The sequence below is a fragment of the Saccopteryx leptura genome, chromosome 1 (assembly GCF_036850995.1).
Source record: "Saccopteryx leptura isolate mSacLep1 chromosome 1, mSacLep1_pri_phased_curated, whole genome shotgun sequence".
Taxonomy (NCBI): Eukaryota; Metazoa; Chordata; class Mammalia; order Chiroptera; family Emballonuridae; genus Saccopteryx; species Saccopteryx leptura.
Genome location: NC_089503.1, coordinates 384,177,499 through 384,197,152, shown reverse-complemented (window position 1 = coordinate 384,197,152; position 19,654 = coordinate 384,177,499). Strand labels below are relative to the sequence as shown.

General features: G+C 42.3%; 1 protein-coding gene across 2 annotated transcripts in view; it reads right to left on the bottom strand.

The window, feature by feature from the left end:
* The window catches only part of FKBP5 (FKBP prolyl isomerase 5), a 122,249-nt gene that overhangs the window by 68,810 nt on the left and 33,785 nt on the right, over positions 1-19,654 (bottom strand). Inside the window, exon 2 of one of the 2 annotated variants that reach the window (XM_066359571.1) lies at positions 651-776. In XM_066359571.1, the coding sequence (XP_066215668.1) occupies positions 651-755 (105 nt within the window). In that variant the 5' untranslated portion in view covers positions 756-776. Of the gene's footprint in view, positions 1-650; positions 780-19,654 lie in introns of both variants that reach the window. The other variant, XM_066359572.1, reaches the window with a different exon arrangement.

The window sequence follows — 19,654 nt, the reverse complement described above, 5'->3', positions numbered from 1 at the left end:
TTGAGGGTTCAATCCCCAGTCAAGGCACACACAGGAAGCAACCAAAGAATGCACGGCTGAGTGGAACAACAAATGAATAATGAATGCTTCCCTTCCCTCTCCCCTCTCTCTGTCTCAAAATCAATAAAAATAAAGCCCTGGCTGGATAGCTCGGTCGGCTGGAGCGTTGCTCCAGAGCACACAGGTTGCCGGTTCGATTCCCGGGTCAGGGCACATACAGGAAGGGCAGCTTGGTGTTCCTGTCTCCTTCTCTCACTCTCAAAAAAAAAAAAAAAAAAAGTCTTGAGCTGGCTTTAATATACTGAAAAATTGTATTAAAATAACAACCCATTTGTACATTCTGAGGAGAGAGAGAGAGAGAGAGAGAGACCGCCTCTTAGGGTCAGAGATCATTTGAACCGAAACCCCAGATCTGTATTTACTTATATATACATGATACTGGGCAAGTTAATTTACGCAGCTGGGCCTCAGTTTCACCATCTATAGTCTGGGATTAAAAATAAAGCACAAGTCATGAGATGCAATGAGAGCTTAGCTATAATGTTTGGATTTAGTAAGCCTCAGTAAAACATTATCCACCTCCAGCCTTCCCTCCAAAAATATTTCTACAAACAAACTTTCCAGATAGTAAATTTCCCAACACGCCTCACCTTTAACACCCCTCTGTCTTTTTTGGGGGTGATATCCTCTCCCTGTTCAGCCACAACTGCTGCTGGGCTTTCTCCATTGTTCTTGGCACCTTCATCAGTAGTCATTGTCTTTTGTAAGTAGAAAACCTGCTGAGAAAAAACAATTTTAGGAAAAACAATACTTCTTTGTGCATCATAAAATGCTCTCAGGAACTGAGCACTACCTGACCTAAGATGTACTTAGGGGCAATAAGGTTAAACACTGAAAATGAAAACAAAAATGTTCACGATAAGCACGTGTTGATGTCACGAGGCGTGCAAATAAAACATCACCCAACTCCTCAATTTTCCAAATTAGACAGCTATATAAAATAGGTCTGGTAGTGACTATATTCCTTAACATAATTACACATCAAGGAGTAGTCCTTTCAGAACTTTAAAAACATCCTTTTCCTATAACCATATCCTTGATGAAAAAGAACTCATTAAGTGATCTGATAAGATAAATGATACGAATCTAATCATTGTGGTAAACCAAATAGACTTTGGATGCTGGCGGATCCCAGTCTCAGGTCTAGCTCCAGCAGTATCTACGTATTTGACATTTGCAAATTTACTTAATCTCACTGAGCCTCAGTTTCACATCTGTAAAATGGGCAAAGTACATTGTTCGGAGTTACTCGGAGGCATTAATAAGACATTAGCACTGAATCACTTCAAAATATAAGTTTTTTTTTAATGTAAACATTTATTACGATTATTATTGGGTCTTCTATAGCAGTGTTTTTCAACCGCCAGTCCATAGACTGGTGTAGATCTACCAAAAATTTCACGCCGGTCCATGAAAGAGTTAACCACCCTAATGTATGAAGATTACAGACCCAATGATCTTAGTCACTTATGGCTCAGAGTGATCGCATCACCAATGAAAATACCACTGAGGCTGTCTTAGAGATCTCAGGAACTTGCAGGCTCAGACAACCTTTTGCACCTGCAGAGCATTTACAGATCGTGCGCAACAGACAAACAGCATTCGGACAAACTGATGTCATCCTCAATGCATCGTGCATGTAGGGTTCGGGGACCAAACAGTGTTGCATGCTTACGCGTGCTTGGTGAGGTAGAACTTTACTTTTTGGGTGTTTCCATTCCAGGTCGGCTGGGCCACCAGTCCCTAAGTGTAAAAAGGGTGAAAACCACTGTTCTACAGGGTCATATTTTTTATCTCCTGCTCAAAAATACCTTCAGAGTGAGGTTCCTTCTTAGCATGATATTCAAGGCCAGGGGTCCCCAAACATTTTACACAGGGAGCCAGTTCACTGTCCCTCAGACCGTTGGAGGGCCGGACTATAAAAAAAACTATGAACAAATCCCTATGCACACTGCACATATCTTATTTTAAAGTAAAAAAACAAAATGGGAACAAATACAATATTTAAAATAAAGAACAAGTAAATTTAAATCAACAAACTGACCAGCATTTCAATGGGAACAATGAGCCTACTTTTGGCTAATGAGATGGTCAAATGTCCGGTTCCATATTTGTCACTGGTAGCCATAACAAGTGATATGACGTGCTTCTGGAGCCATGACGCGTGTGTCACCGCGCTTCGCAGTACTCACTGACCACCAATGAAAGAGGTGCCCCTTCTGGAAGTGCGGCGGGCCGGATAAATGGCCTCGGGGCCGCATGCAGCCCGCGGGCCGTAGTTTGGGGACCCCTGTTCAAGGCCCTTCACACTCGGACCCTCATCGACCTTTCAGGTCCAGCTTCTACTACTTTCTTTTACTTTTTTAATACAACTCATGCTCTATCCCAGCAATTCCCCCCACAAAAATTTTTACTTATTGATTTTTAGAGAGAGAGAAAGAAAGGGGGAAGGAAGGAGGGCGAAACATCAATTTGTGCTGTCAACATTAAAAAACACTTCCAAACCTTGTAAGTTTTTTATGAGTTTATTTGAGCCCAACTGTCGGGAAGCAAAGTCTCAATGGATTGAGAAAGTAGCCAGAAAATGGCGGTTTCACCACTTATTTTATACAGTGGAATCTAAAGGAAAGGTGGAAGGGGGTGACATAAAATTGATTGGTGGTAGATTACGGAGACGGGAGAAGGCAAATTGGGGAAATCTCGAATACTGGATAAAAAATGAAACTACACATTGAAACTTCTTTACACAGGCCGGAACAAGACAGTTAACAGTTAATGATTCACATGGTAACAGTAACAATGAGGGGGTTTGCTGGTTCCTGCTCTGGTGGGGTGTCTGGCCCCACGGAGACAGGAAAAGAAGATGACCCTTACATTTCAAAGACTTTACTAGGGACTTATCATAGATGCAGAAAGATAACAGACAGGCTTGAGTAAAGTTAACACGGACCTTTGTTTAGAGAAAAATACCTCTCTAGGACATGACTACTCCCCACCATGAACTGCTTTTAGTTAGAAAGGTCTAATTTCAGACCATCCTGTGTGGTTAAGTCTCCAGGTTTGCAAGGCCATTCGTGTAGGCTCACCTGAGCTTGTCAGGTTTAGCTCGTGGCCCCATCTTTTTTTTTTTCTGTCACAGTGCCCTGAGTGGGGATCAAACCCTACCATGGCTTGTCAGGGTGATGCTCTTGCCCAGCCTTTTCGTCTCATGGCACACATGAACTAAGTATGTGGCAGCACACGCGAAAATATGTGTGACAAAAACTAGGTACAGGCCTGACCTGTAGTGGCGCAGTGGATAAAGTGTCGACCTGGAAATGCTTAGGTCGCCGGTTCGAAACCCTGGGCTTGCCTGGTCAAGGCACATATCTGTCTCTCCTCTCTCTCCTCTCTCTCCCTTTCTCTCTCTCTCTCTCTCTCTCTCTCTGTCTCTCCCTCTCCTCTCTAAAAAAATGAATAAATAAAAAATTAAAAAGAAAAGAATCTTTAAAAAAACCCAAAAAACTAGGTACCACTTTGATTCATTCACACTGGATGCTATCTTTCGTTGTGTTGGCTGTTGTTATTTTTTCATCTGCCAGTCTGAGGGAAAGAGAGTCAGTGCCTCGACTCCACAGTCAGGCACTGAATGTTTTAGACCAGGGGTCCCCAAACTTTTTACACAGGGGGCCAGTTCACTGTCCCTCAGACTGTTGGAGGGCCGGACCTATAAAAAAAACTATGAACAAATTCCTATGCACACTGCACATATCTTATTTTAAAGTAAAAAAACAAAATGGGAACTGATACAATATTTAAAATAAAGAACAAGTAAATTTAAATCAACAAACTGACCAGTATTTCAGTGGGAACTATGGGCCTGCTTTTGGCTAATGAGATGGTCAATGTCCTGTTCCATATTTGTTACTGCTAGCTGTAACAAGTGATATGACGCGCTTCTGGAGCCGTGATGCGTGTGTCTCGCGTCACTGGAAGTAGTGCTGTACGTGAGTAACGCCGTGCTTTGCGGTGCCACCACATACAGTACTCCCCATACAGCATCCGCATCCTGTACTCCTCACTGACCACCAATGAAAGAGGTGCCCCTTCCGGAAGTACGGCAGGGGGCCAGATAAATGGCCTCAGGGGGCCGCATGTGGCCCGCGGGCCGTAGTTTGGGGACCCCTGTTTTAGACACTCCTACGACACACCCACTGAAAATCGCTGCGCTGGCCAGACCGGACACGTTCCTCTTCCACCACCAGCCCCCTGCTCTCCCGTCTCCACGCACATGCCCTTCTCCCTCTTCCCCAACCTTCTCCCCTCAGACACGACCCCCAGCTGCCAGCCTTGACTTCTACTGGGAGCTGGTCTGCCTCTTACATACTTCCTTAGCTCTTCCCTTAACTTGCTGTCTGTAACATATTCATAAAGCAGACTTGTTGGATTATAAAAAATCTTTTGAAAGCAAGGGCCATGCTTTTGTTTGTATTTAGAGTCTGTAGAAAGCCTCTACCTTTCAGATTAGTAAAACAGCAGGGCAAGGAATTTGGAGCTCCGTGTGAGCTCTTTGATGTTGGTTACTTGAGCTTATTATAAGCCTTTTCCCCTACCTGTGTAATTAGAATAACAATAATACCTACTTTCACAGATCTTTTGTATTAAACGGTATATAACGTGTATTTTCAAAGTCTCCTATCCCAACGTAAGCTCCTGCTTCTGGTCACCCAAATGACAGACACTTTTTCAAACACGGCAACCCAGTATTACCAAAGGCTACTCAACAGATCAAACAAAAGTTAGCACACTGGCCACTGCCCTGATAATTCCAGGCTGTCCTGGGTAAGCAGGGAAAGTCAAGACTCAATCACTTCTAGAGCTATTCCACAGAAGGCCAATAATATGTGCCTTGACCGGGGGGCTACAGCAGACTGAGGAACCCCTTGCTCAAGCCAGTGACCTTGGGTCCATACAGAAGGCCAATAATAAACCTAAGGGTCCCCACAGTCAGTCACCTGCTGGACCTTCTTGTCTAGAGTCAGACATTTTACACTTGGGAAAACATCTCATTTATACAACTGACAATTAGGTAGTAAAAACATATATGGCAATGGTGTTTAAATTCATTTCCAACTGACCTAAATTTATTTCAGCGTCAAAGAGAACAAACACCAAAGATCAGGGCGAAACCCCTTTGCTTTATTTTCCAGTGCAGTTTATTCCAGACACCGAAGATCCAAACGCGTGGCTCAGGGTGAGAAAATGGCCAGAGCACAGCGTTCTCAAATACAACAAAAATTAAGTATCTAGTTGCATGTGAGGCTGGGCTCGATAATTAGGAAAATTAGATGAACAGGGCTGACTCTCAGCTTCTAGAAACACACCTCTTAAAACAAACTTCTCTGATGCACAAAAACTTGTAGCAGGCACTTCAAAAACAGGGAGAAAAATCTTTAAACTAGTTTGGAGGTCATGGACTGTACTCCTGGGAAAACTATGTACATATACGTGGGGGTGGAGGAAGCTACACAGATACACTGACATCCATTAATACCCCTAAGGGAAACCCTGAATTAAATCAATAAGCACCCTGGCCGGCTGGCTCAGTGGTAGAGCGTCGGCCCAGCGTGTGGAAGTCCCAGGTTTGATTCCCGGCCAGGGCACACAGGAGAAGCGCTCATCTGCTTCTCCACCCCTCCCCCTCTCCTTCCTCTCTGTCTCTCTCTTCCTTTCCCACAGCCAAAGCTCCTTTGGAGCAAAGTTGATCCAGGCCCTGAGAATGGCTCCGGCTGCAACGGAGCAACGCCCCAAATGGGCAGAGCAACGCCCCCTGGTGGGCACGGTGGGTGGATCCTGGTCAGGCGCATGCAGGAGTCTGTCTCTCTGCCTCCCTGCTTCTCACTTCAGAAAAATACAAAATAAAAAACAAAACAAAATACAAAAAACCAATAAGCAAATTAAAACCATCAGGTGAGAGGTTATTAGGGAACAGGAGAGTCCCACGGTTTCAAAGCACAAACCTACAGATTACTTATTATTTAAAAAGGAAGAAGGGCTTTCCAATTAAGTGATGTGACAGACATATCCTAACACGAGTGATCTGCATCATGCCCGAGCTCTGCAGCACCAATAACAATGCAAACCAGTGTCACAGTGCCCCCTGATGTGATATAAATGACAAGCATGTATGGGGCAGTTCTACAAAACAGTTTAACCTGAAACCAAGCAAGGAGGGAAGACAAAAGCAGGCCGTGAAACATTCTACAAGACAACTGGCTTAGACTCCTAATAATGTCAATGTTTTAAAAGAGAATTAAGTAAATAAATAAAACCCATGGGGGTGAAAGGTGGTGGTGGGGGAGGGGCTGCTTTAGTTTAAAGGAATACAACAACCAAACTCAATGTGTCGTCCTTGGCAGGAACCTGGATTAGGGAGACTAAAGTTATATTACATTTTGGGAAGAATTAGAAAAACTTGAAAAAACAGGCTTACACTAGGTCATGATTACTATATAATGTTAGCTTTCTGGAATGATACAGTACTGTGGTTTATTCTTTCCTTATTTCTTTAGAGACAGAGAAAGAGAGAAGGGGGGTAGTGGAGAAGGAGCAGGAAGCATCAAGTCAACTCAGTAGTTCCTTCTCGTATGTACCCTGACCCAGCAAGCCCAGGGTTTTGAACTGGCGACCTCGGCATTCCAGGTTGACGTTTTATCCACTGCGCCACCACCAGTCAGGCAGTACTGCGGTTTCATGCACAATGACAACCTCATCCTTCAGAGACCTGTGCTGCAGTACTTAGGGGTGAGGTGTCACAGGTCTGCCACTTACTCTCTAATCACAAAAAACAAAGCATTAAGAAAGCACAGCTAGAACACACCAAAGGCAAGGCTTTTCTTTTGAATGCTCACAATCTGGACCAGCTAAATTTTTTAATGCAAATATTGCCAAACAAAAAACATTTTACTTTTGGTCCTAACCTTGTTCCTTGGAAATAGCTTTCAAAAGTTCAAATAAATTTTTAAAAATTGTATAAATTGACTTGCTACCTTTATAAGTCCCACTTAATAAAGGAATTTGTTCTTCATTCAAGGTTCTAACACTTCATGGGATACAAGTAATCTTCATCTTAGAGAATGAAGACTATACTTTCAGGGATCACTTCTATAGTTTGTTAATCTTAGAGAATGGTTCTGAGTAGCATGCAGTCCATATGAAAAGGGGTAGCATGAATAATTAAAAATGCTAAGATAACAATAAAACAAACTCTTGACCTTTTGAAGGCAGATAAATCTGGAAGAATAAAGAAACGAACAGAAGTTTCCAGTATTTCTCCTTAATTCCAGTTATGCCATTTAAGATATAAATTTTTATAAGCAAATTAAAGTTTAAAATTGTTTTTGTCTTTTATCTAATGTTATATGAAAAACAGGCAGTAAGAACAGATGATTCCTAAACACCTATACCTGTAAGACACACACTGAGAAAGTTTCAATTTCTTTTTTCCATAAAAAAGCATTTTTGTTTTTCCTCCTACCCTAGGTTTATTCTGGATTTTAAATGACTATGTAGCTGTGGATATTAATCTATGACAAAACTTGCTGTTCTGAAGTGTTCAAAGGGGAGAAATTGCTACCTAGCACATCAGAGAGGGAACGCACAGTTCCTTCCAGGAGGGACATACAAGATAAGCACACGGTCTCTGAAGTGACAGAACAGGACCAGAGACATGACAGAAGAGTGAGAATATGCTTAAAACTGCATCGACAGTACAGTGAAAGCTAAGTTGTCGTAGTCCCCCAAATGAGAAGTCATTTTACAGTTTTATCCACTAATTCTCCATGTGTATTACTTACTGCATTGTTCTCTTCGTTAAAATTTAGATCTCCTGCACCATGCTGTCCTACTGTCCAACAGGAGAGTTTTCACAGAAACCAGGAAAGAATATAGGAACTGGCAACTCTGTTAGGAGCACAGAAAATGACAGCACCGTTCCTTCTAAGTACACAGGTGTCTGGACCATAATGGCTTTCAGCCTCCTCCAACGGAAACACGGAAGGAAGAAAGAAAACACAGTAAAGGAGGTAAATCAAGGGATGCATCTTAACTGTGAAAAAATCCAGGTAAGGATGAACGGGAAAGCCCTCCTTTACTTTCAGTTCCAGCCCGCCCTCAGACATTCAAGTTCAGGGACACAGGGGTGTCCATCAGGAGGAGTTATCTATGTGTTTGTAGACAAGACAGACACACATGACAACGACAACAAAAAGCTCAATAAACATGCACGCAGAGGAAACCAGATGAAATATGAAGACAGAACATACAACTACATGAACTGCACACTTGCCTGACCAGGCGGTGGCGCAGTGGATAGAATGTGGACTGGGATGCTGAGGACCCAGGTTCGAGACCCCGAAATCACCAGCTTGAGCGCAGGCTCATCTGGTTTGAGCAAAAGCTCACCAGCTTGGACCCAAGGTCGCTGGCTCAAGCAAAGGGTCACTCGGTCTGCTGAAGGCCCGCGGTCAAGGCACATATGAGAAAGCAATCAATGAACAACTAAAAGTGTCACAATGTGCAATGAAAAACTGATGATTGATGCTTCTCATCTTTGTTCCTGTCTGTCTGTCCCTGTCTATCCCTCTCTGTAAAAAAAAAAAAGAAAGAAAGAAAAAGAAACTGCACACTCTACTTACCCACCTTGCTCCACACTGGGGTGGGAATGAGAACCACCCTCCCATGCACACTCATGTACTTACGTTTTCTCCTTTAACGAAGAAACCTTCGAGAAAACATACTAATGGCCAATAAGCACATGAAAAGATGCTCAACATCATTAGTCATAAGGGGAATTCCAATCAAAATCATCATGGCTATTATCCAAAAGGGAAAAGGACAAGGGTTGGTGAGAACGTAGAGAAACTGGAACCCCCATGCACTGCTGGTGGAAACATCAGCGGATCAGCCTCTATGGGAAAATCTGGTGGTTCCTCAAAACGTTACACATACAATCACCCTATCATCCAGCTACTGCACTCCCGGGTACATACCCCACAGCAGGGAAAGCAGAGAAGACTCAGACACTGGGACACCAATGCTCAGAGCAGCATTCTAATCAACAGCCAAATGGTGGATACAATCCGAGCTTCCACACACAAAACAGTGTGTGTGTGTGTGTGTGTGTGTGTATTACATCATTAAACTGAGTATTATACAGCCATACAAAGAAATGAAATTCTGACACATGCTACAATATGGATAAACCCTGACACGAGCCCTGGCCGGTTGGCTCAGTGGTAGAGCGTCGGCCTGGCGTGCAGAAGTTCTGGGTTCGATTCCCAGCCAGGGCATACAGGAGAAGCGCCCATTTGCTTCCCGGCGCTGGGGATGGCTCCTTGGCCTCTGCCCCAGGCACTAGAGTGGCTCTGTTGCAGCAGAACGATGCCCCAGAGGGGCAGAGCATCGTCCCCTGGTGGGCAGAGCGTGGCCCCCTGGTGGGCGTGCCGGATGGATCCCGGTCGGGCGCATGCGGGAGACTGTCTGACTGTCTCTCCCCGTTTCCAGCTTCAGAAAAATACAAAAAACAACAACAACAACAACAAAAAAAACCCTGACACGATGCTGAGTGAAACAAGTCAGACACAAAACGACAAATACAGTATAATTCTAGAATAGACAAATTCATAGAGAAAGCAGAACAGGGATTACCAGGGAATGGGGAGAGGGCAGGCAGAGATTTTATACTATAAAAGACCCAGCATAAAGGTGCTACATAAAATTGCATCCTCTTATAATATTGTCTCATTAAAGCACTGTAATATAAATAAAGCAGATTTAAAACATGGCTTCACTGTGTTTCCCAAGCTCCATCATATGTCCAAGAAAAAAACGGTCAGAACAGCATTTTGGGTCTGCAAACAAACCCTTAGCAGAAGGAACAAAACCTTGGCTGGTTAAATCCCTACCACAAAAGTATAAACACTATGGAAGGAGGCCAGGGGCCGAGGAGAGAGAAGGGACAGGTGCTGCTCCCAAGCCTGACGGCCAGAGGCCTCTGCCAGAGCACAGGGGTCTGGGAACAGGTGGATGTTCCATCACAGGAGAGACTCAGTGTTTGGGGAGAAGTCTAGGGTCAAGTGGAATCTGTAAGGATGTAACAGATTCTAGGCAGGAAAAAATAAAGAACATTTTTGATGTGTCCCCACCATCTCGCAAACTCCCCGATTCCCAGTTGGTACCCTTCCCCCATATGCAAATCCAGTTACCGACCAGCGAAGTTTGTTGACTATGACTTACGCCACTTCTTCATGATCAGGCTCTTAGGGCCTTCCAAGGTGACAGGTTAATCTCATAAATTAATCCTGCAAACTAGAAAAAGATTCATCTATCTCATTAAGTAAACACCCTCTTCGAAGTGACTCAGACATGCCACAATTTCAGAACAAATGTCTAATTAAAGGGTGTATGTGGTGGAGCGCTGCACAGTGCCTGAATTTAAACTCAGGTGCACCAACTGCTCATTTCAGGGGGTTAGACCAGAATGATATAGAAGGTTTATTCCAACGCTAATATTTTCTATTTAGGATTACTTTAAAATGAGTAAGTACATGTTTTACTTTGTGGGAAAATGTGGTTTGATATGCAGAAGGAAAAACAACTCCCAAGTAATGGAAAAAGTTATTTTGGTATCACGGAGTTCCCTTTGCACTGCAACGCTCTGGCAAACATTATTAATTCTGAGCTTTACCCCCCCTTACTGTACTCGTTTTCTATAGCTGCCATAACAAATTACCGAAAACTTAATGGTCTAAATAAAACACAGTATCTTACAGTGCTGGAGGTCAGAAGTCAGAAATGGATCTTACTGGGCCAAGAGCAAGGTATCAGGGCTGCATTCCTCCTGGAGGCCCCAGGGAAGAAACCAGTCTATTCCTTTGCCTTTTCCAGGTTCTAGAGGCCTCACAAATTCCTTAGCTCGCGGCCCATTCCTCCCTTTTCCTTTCTTTTGGTTTTATTTTTATGTATTGATTTTAGTGAGAGAGAAGGGGGGGAGAGACAGACAGACAGGAACATCAATCTGTTCCTGTGTGTGCCCTGACCGGGGATCAAACTGGCAACCCCTGTGCTTTGGGACGATGCTCTAATCCAGTGGTCAGCAAACTCATTAGTCAACAGAGCCAAATATCAACAGTACAACGATTGAAATTTCTTTTGAGAGCCTATTTTTATATAGGTAGGTACATTCCTTACCGAGGTAGCGCCCGCACGTGGTGTTTTGTGGAAGAGCTGCACGAGCTCCAGTTTGCCGACCAGGGCCCACTCCTCCACTTTCAAAGCCAGCAATACTGCACCTCCCTGACCACTATCCTGTAATCAGGTCTCTCTCTGACACAGCTGGGAAAGTTTCTTAAGAATCGATGTGATGACAGCCTGGACGCTAAGATGCCATCGGTCATGCCATCAAAGGAGAAGAAATTCATGGATGTCAAAACGGGAGCTGTCAGGCTGACACTGACAGGATCTCACCCCTACAGGCATTGCTGCAGCGTTTCAAAGAGGTTACTACCTGTATTACAGCAAGCAGGTCAACGCAAAGGCAGCATCCTGGGGCTTCTATGGTGCTGGCAGCTTACATGCTTTGCAAGTACTGCAGTTCTGTTAAGGAACTCAAACACGAGTGGTGCCCAAGGACCACTGAAGAGGGCTGGTGTCGACTCTAATCTGACCATGACTTTTGCCAACACTTCTGAATCCCTTCATATCCTAACTGACACCTAACAGAAGATGACTGGTCTGGGGGGGGTGAATCTATGCAATTACATTAGGCTCATCTGGGTAATCAGGGTAACCTCCCCATCTCGAAATCTTTAACCTTAATCATATCTGCAAAGTCCCCTCTACTCTGTAAGGAAACATCGACACGTTCCAGTGATTAGGACGTGGACATCTTTGAGGAGCCATTATCCTACCTACCATAAATACCCAGTCTTCTAGTCAAGATCCCAGGAGTTTCTCCCAAGCCCCGAATTCTGACTTCCTCCGTTTTATACTTACAGCTCTACAACTTTCTTTCCTTTCTCTCCCTTTATTGATCTTCCAGTTGGGTAGCAATGTTCTAATCTGACAATAAAATTAAATCTAACATTTGGTATTCATCTTTCCGAAAATTCCCTCAGAATTCCAGAAAGCCCAAACTGGAACATTCATTTAGTTCTCAATTTTGTACCAAGTTCAAATTTTAAGTAAACTTGATATTCATGATACATGAATCAAATTCAATCACTGAAAAATTATTTTAAAAATTATTCTGAGCCTGGCCTATGGTGGCACAGTGGATAAAGCACCGATCTGGAAGGCTGAGGTCACCAGTTCAAGACTCAGGACTTGCCCAGTCAAGGTACGTAACAACAACCAATCAATAAACAACTAAAGTGAAGCAACGAGTTGATGCTTCTCATTCCACTGACCCACTCTCCTCCCTCTATAAATCAATGAATAAAATCTTAAAAATAAGTAAATAAAAATAAAAATTATTATGACTCCCTGACATGATTCCAAAATTTGGGCAACATGTTATAAATGCTGAACACACATGAATATTTTTTACAGATGTAGTGACATACACTTTACAATAATCTATACATATTTAAACTATACAATTTGCTAAGTTTTAACACATGCATATATATCCATAAAACTATCACTACAATTAAGACAATGAACATATTTGTTGCCCTGGCCGGTTGGCTCACTGGATAGAGCATGGGCCCAGTGTATGGACACCACAGGTTCAATACCCAGTCAGGGCACATAACAGAAGCAACCATTTGCTTCTTTCCCTCTCCGTCTCCTCCTTCTCTCCCCTCTTCTTCTCTGGCAGACAGTGGCTCTACTGGTTCGAGTGTTGGGACCCAGGCACTGAGGATAGCTTAGTTGGTCCAAGTGCATCAGCCTCAGGCACTAAAAATAGCTCAATTGATTCCAGCATTGGCCCCAGATTGGGTTGCCGGATGAATCTTGGTCAGGGTGCATGTGGGAGTCTGTCTCACTATCTCCCTTCCTCTCACTAAAAAAAAAAAAAAAAAAAAAAGGAACTTATTTGTCACCCACAAAAGTTTCCTGTGTTCCTTTATAATTCATCCCTCACCAGCTTGCATCTCCAGGCAATCTACTGATCTGCTTTCTGAATAGTTGTATTTTATAAAATTTCATATAAATGGAATCATGTCTTTCTTCCCTAGCTTCTCTCTCTTAATTGTAATTATACTGAGAATCAAAATGCGGGTGTATCAATAGTTCATTCCTTTTTACTGCTGAGTCCAACACACAGACAGTGTACTGGTTACTTAATTTGTCCATTGATGCACATTTTGATTATTTGCCTGATACATTTGCATTGTTTTAACATTTATTAAAAATAAAACTGCTGTGAATATCTAGGTATAAATATATTGCTCACAAAAATTAGGGGATATTTCAAAATGAGTGAAACTATAAAATATCTCCTAATTTTTTGTGAACAGTGTATTATGTGGTCACACATATCTATTTATCTTGGATAAATGCCTAGTAGTTCAATGGCTAAGTCACAGGGTCAAACTGTTCTCCAAAGTGGCTATTCCACTTTGCATTCCCACTAGAAGTACATGAGTTTTAGTTGCTCTTCATCCTTACCAACACTTAGTACTGTGAACTTTTCTAACTGAAGACATTCTGATATGAATGTAGTGGCAACAACATATTGTGGTCTTAAGTTGCATTTCCCTGAAGAAAAATGATGTTGATCACTTTTTCATGTACTAATTTGCAATCTATATAGCTTCTCTGGTGAAGGGCCTATTTTTACTGGTTTGTTTTCTTATTACTAAGTTTTGAGATTTCCTTATACTGAATACATTTGAAAATATCTTCTCTCAGTCTGTGGTTTTTCCCTTTAGTCTCTTAAGGGTGGCTTTCAAGAGATGCTCCTAATATTGATATAGTCAGCCTGACCTGTGATGGCGCAGTGGATAAAGCGTCGACCTGGAATACTGAGGTCACCGGTTCAAAACCCTGGGCTTGCCTGGTCAAGGCACATATGGGAGTTGATGCTTCCTGCTCTTCCCTCTGTTCTCTATCTCTCCCTCTCTCTCTAATAAAAATGAATAAATAAAATCTAAAAAAATAAATAAAAAAATTAAAAAAATATTGATATAGTCCAATTTATACATTTTTCTTTTGTAAATAATGTTTTGTTTTGTTTTTGTTTTTGTTTTTACAGGGACAGAGAGAGAGTCAGAGAGAGGGATAGATAGGGACAGACAGACAGAAATGAAGAGATGAGAAGCATCAATCATCAGTTTTTCGTTGTGACAACTTAGTTGTTCATTGATTGCTTTCTCATATGTGCCTGGACTGCAGGCCTTCAGCAGACAGAGTAACCCCTTGCTCAAGCCAGCAACCTTGGGTCCAAGGTGATGAGCTCTGCTCAAGGCAGATGAGCCTGCGCTCAAGCTGGCGACCTCAGGGATCTCGAACCTGGGTCCTCCGCATCCCAGTCTGATGCTCTATCCACTGCACCACCGCCTGGTCAAGCTATTTTAGAAATTTTTGCCAAATGCGGAGTCACAAATATTTTCTTCTAAAAATTTTATAGATTTTTTAAGTATCAGGATAATACTGGTGTCATAGAATGAGTTAAGTGTTCACCCCCTCATCAATTTTATGGAGTAATTTGTGTAAAATTGGTATTATAACTTCCTAAAATGTTTGGTGGAAGTCATCTAAGCCTAGAGTTTTCTTTGGGAGAATTCAATTTCTTTAACAGATATAGCATTATACAGGTTATTAATTTCTTTATTTCTTTTTTTGAATTTTTCTAAAGTGAGAAGCAGGGAGGCAGAGAAACAGACTCCCGTATGTGCCCGACCAGGATTCACCTGGCATGCCCACCAGAGGGCAATGCTCTGCCCATCTGGAGCGTTGCTCCATTTCAACTGGAGCCATTCTAGCGCCTGAGGTAGAGGCCACGGAGCCATCCTCAGCACCCAGGCCAACTTTGCTCCAATGGAGCCTTGGCTGCAGGAGGAGAAAAGAGAGACAGAGAGGAAGGAGAGGGGGAAGGGTGGAGAAGCAGATGAGCAGTTCTCCTGCGTGCCTTGGCTGGGAATTAAATCCGGTACTTCCACCTTCCACACGTTGGGCCGACACTCTGCCACTGAGCCAACTGGCCAGGGTCTCTTTTTTTTTGTTGTTGTTGTTAAGATTTTTTATTTGTTGATTTTTAGAGGGGGTGAGCTGAAGCATCAACTCATAGTAGTTGCTTCTCATATGTACCTTGACCACGTAAGTGATTTCGAACCAGCGACCTCAGCATTTTAGGTCAAGGCTCTATCCACTGCACTACCACAGGTCAGCTATTAACTTCTTCAGTAAGCTTCATTATTTTGTGTCTTTCAAGGAATTTGCCCGTTTCATCTAAGTATCTAATGTATTGGCATAAAGTAATTCATATGATTCTCTCATTTCGCCTTTTAATAACTATTAGATCTGCAGCGTTATCAACTCTTTCATTCCCGATATTGCTCATTTGTATCTTCTCTTTTTCCTAATCCATCAGTTTAGACAGGTTATCAATTTTATTGGTCTCCTCAAAGAGCCAGCTTTTGATTTGACTTTCTTTACTGTTTTTCTGTTTTCTAGTTCAATGGTTTCTTATTTTAACTTAATCTGTTAAGATTTTATTTATTGATTTTTTAGAGAGAGAGAGTGAGAGAAAAAGGTGGGGGAAGGAGCATGAAACATTTTTTTAGAGCAGTTGCTTCTTGTATGTGCCCTGACCGGGCAAGTCTTGGCGACCTCAGCACTCCAGGTCGATGCTTTATTCACTCCGCCACCACAGGTCCGGCTTGGCTTTTACCTTGAACTCATTTCTTCTTTTCTTTGGGTTTAATTGCTTCTTCTTCTCTAGTTTCTGAAGGTAGAAGCCGAGGACATTGATTTGCAGCCTTATTTCCTCTCTAACAAAGGCATTGTGTGCTATAAGTTTTTCTCTGAGGCCTTGCATTGCTATATCCCACAAATTTTGTCATGCTGCTTTCATTTTCAATATCTACCATCTACATTCTAAAGGAATGTTTTTTTCTTTGACTCATGAGTTTCTTAAAAATGTGTTAGCTGCTAAATACTTACGGATTTTCCAAATACCATTCTGTTATTTTTAATTTAATTTCCTTTTGGTCAGATGACATACTTTTTATGATTTAAGTAATCTTAAATTTAATGACATTATTTTCTAGACCAAAATGTGGTCCATATTAGTAACTTCTGTATGCAAATGAACAGAATGAATATTCTGCTATATTGGAAAGACTGTCATATAAATCTTAAATCTTCTAAATTACTGATTTTTTGGTCTACTAGTTTTTTTTGAGAGGGAGAGGCAGAGAGACAGACCGACAGGAAGGGAGAGAGGTAAGAAGCACCAACTCATAGTTGTGGCACTTTAGTTGTTCATTGCTCTCTCATATGTGCCTTGACTGGGGGGCTCCAGCTGAGCCAGTGACCCCTTGCTCAAGCCAGCGAGCCCACACTCAAGCTGGTGAGCCCACTGGATGAGCCCACGCTCAAGCCGGAGACCTTGGGGTTTTGAACCTGGGTCCTCAGTCTCCCACATCGATGCTCTTATCCACCGTGCCACTGCCTGGTCAGGCTGTCTACTTGTTCTGTAAATCACTGAGAGATAAGGTATTAAATAAAATCTCCAACCATAACTGTGGATCTGTTTCTCCTTTCAGTGCTACCAGTTTCTGACTCATGTACGACAAGGCTGTTACTAGGTACATGAATATTTAGAACTATTAATTTCACTTTGTGAAATTGACTACTTTATCATTACAAAGTGACTCTATTCCTGGTAATAATCTTTGCTCTAAAATCTAGTTTGTCTGAAATTAATATACTTAATCCAACTTTCTTGATTAGTCTTAGCATGAAACATTCTTTTCCAACCTTTTACTTTTCGCCTATTTGTATCTATAGATTTCCTACAGGCAGCATACAGTTGAGACTTGCTTTTTTACCAAATCTACTAAGTTCTGCCTTTTAACTAAGTCGTTTAGACTTTTTTTTTTTTTTTGCATTTTTCTGAAGCTGGAAACAGGGAGAGACAGTCAGACAGACTCCCGCATGCGCCCGACCGGGATCCACCCGGCACGCCCACCAGGGGGCGACGCTCTGCCCACCAGGGGGCGATGCTCTGCCCATCCTGGGCGTCGCCATGTTGCGACCAGAGCCACTCTAGCGCCTGGGGCAGAGGCCACAGAGCCATCCCCAGCGCCCGGGCCATCTTTGCTCCAATGGAGCCTTGGCTGCGGGAGGGGAAGAGAGAGACAGAGAGGAAAGCGCGGCGGAGGGGTGGAGAAGCAAATGGGCGCTTCTCCTGTGTGCCCTGGCCGGGAATCGAACCCGGGTCCTCTGCACGCTAGGCCGACGCTCTACCGCTGAGCCAACCGGCCAGGGCCAGTCGTTTAGACTTTTTATAGTTGCTGTGATTATTGACAGAGTCTGGTGTAAATCTAACATCTTGGCATTTGTGTTCTACTTGTCACATCTGTTCTTTGTTCCCCTCTTTTTATTTCTGGGTTTATAGTTTTTTATCAAATTTAGAAAATTTTGGCATGGTTGTTTAAGAATCCCTCCCCCCACTCGTAGACTACATGTATATTAAACTACCTGAAGTTGCCTAACAGATTCATTAACGCTCTATTCCTTTTTTCCCTAGTCTTTATTTCCTGAGTTTTATTTTGCATAGTTTGTATTGCTATGGCTTCAGGTTTATGGATCTTTCCTCCTGCACTAATTTGCTGTAAATCCCATATTGTATATTTTTCACCTAACACACTGTAGTTGTCATCTCTGGATGTTCAATTTGGGTCTTTTAAATCTATTTCATATCCATCTAACATTCTCAACCTTTCTTCCACTATCTTGAACATACGGAGCCCAGTCAAAGCCGTGTTAATGTCTTTGTCTGCTGATTCTATCATCTGTGTCGTGTCTGGGTCTGCTCCTAGTCTTTTGTTTTCCTCTTCATGGGCTGTATTCTTCTGTTTCATTCCCAGCCTGATATTCTGACCAGAGGTCAAATGTGAATTTTACCTTGGTGAGTGCTAGCTACAGGGTGGGGCAAAAGCAGGCTTACAATTATTGGTATGGAAAATACTACAATAATAAACAGTAACACAAGAATAAACTCTGTGTTTCATGTACACATAACTGTAAACTGACATTCGCCCCACCCTGTATTTTCATGTAACTATAGATATTGAGCTTTGTTCTGGGACACAGTTAAGTTACCTGGAAACAGTCTCATCATTCTGAGGTCTGTTTTTAAGCTTTGTCAGAAAAAATTAGAAGAGTCTTCAGTTTAGGGCAGTGGTTCTCAAACTTTTCAAAGTCGGGGCACATTTAAAATCCTAGAAATAATTGTAGGTGCACTATATACAAATTTCTGAGAAATATGTTATAATAATTAAGTCAAATATTAAAGAAAAAATATAAAGTCCAAGTGTGCTTTTATGGTAATTAAATGAAATAAACATGACAAAATTAAATTTATTCTAACATTAAAAAACATTGTTATGTTATATTTTTTGAGTTATGCTTTTTAGAATTTATAAAAAAGAGGGGTTAAAAAATAAAAAAACGAAAAAAGTTATCGTTTTAAATATACAGATACATTCTTAGTAAGATATAGTAAATTCGGCAGGTCCTGGCGCGAATGTGTTTTTTCATTCTTGTGTTTATGAGAAACGTGAGCCTGATGTGTTCCAGCGATTTCTTCAACGTTTGGGCATATATTTGAAAGGCAAACTCTCATTTCCTCGTCAATACACTGAAGAATTCCTCTCTTTTTACTCTTAATTGTGTTGAGTGCAGAAAATTCCCATCTTAACTTTATCTTATCGTATCATCTTAACATATCTTTATCTTAACATATCATCTTAACTTTACACCAAACAAAGGATAGAAAAAACTTGCCTCCAGTCTTTCCAGGGAACATGGGGGGTAGTGTAAACAATCCAGCACCACAGCTTAACAGCCTTTGCAACCTAATCAGGCAAGTGAGGTGGGGGGGTTGAGCAGACTGTTAGCGTACAGACAATTCCCCACACCTCTGTCCCCCAAAAATCTAAACTCCAAAAACCCTGTTGGTTTTTTGGTCCCCAACAGGCACATATTTCCCTGGAATACCATAGGTCACACCTGGAAATCTTCTAGGGCGCACCAGTGCACCCTGGCACACACTTTGAGAACCACTGGTTTAAGGCTTCATCTGCCCCACTGCTGAGCTAATAATTCCTACGACTTACAAGGTTTTCTTCTCTTTGCCTGGTGGGAACACAAACTATTCTCCACCCTGAAAAAAAATCAGGGGTTGCTCTACTGGGTGTTCTTTCTTGGCTTTGAGTAGTATGCACACAACACATGCACTTCTCAATACTTATCTGAAGACTAGACCCTGGTCAGGTGGCCCAGTGGATAGAGCGTCCTAGTGCACCAACATCACAGGTTCGATCGCTGGTCAGGGCACTTATGAGAAGTAATGGATTAGTGCACAACTGAATACAACAAC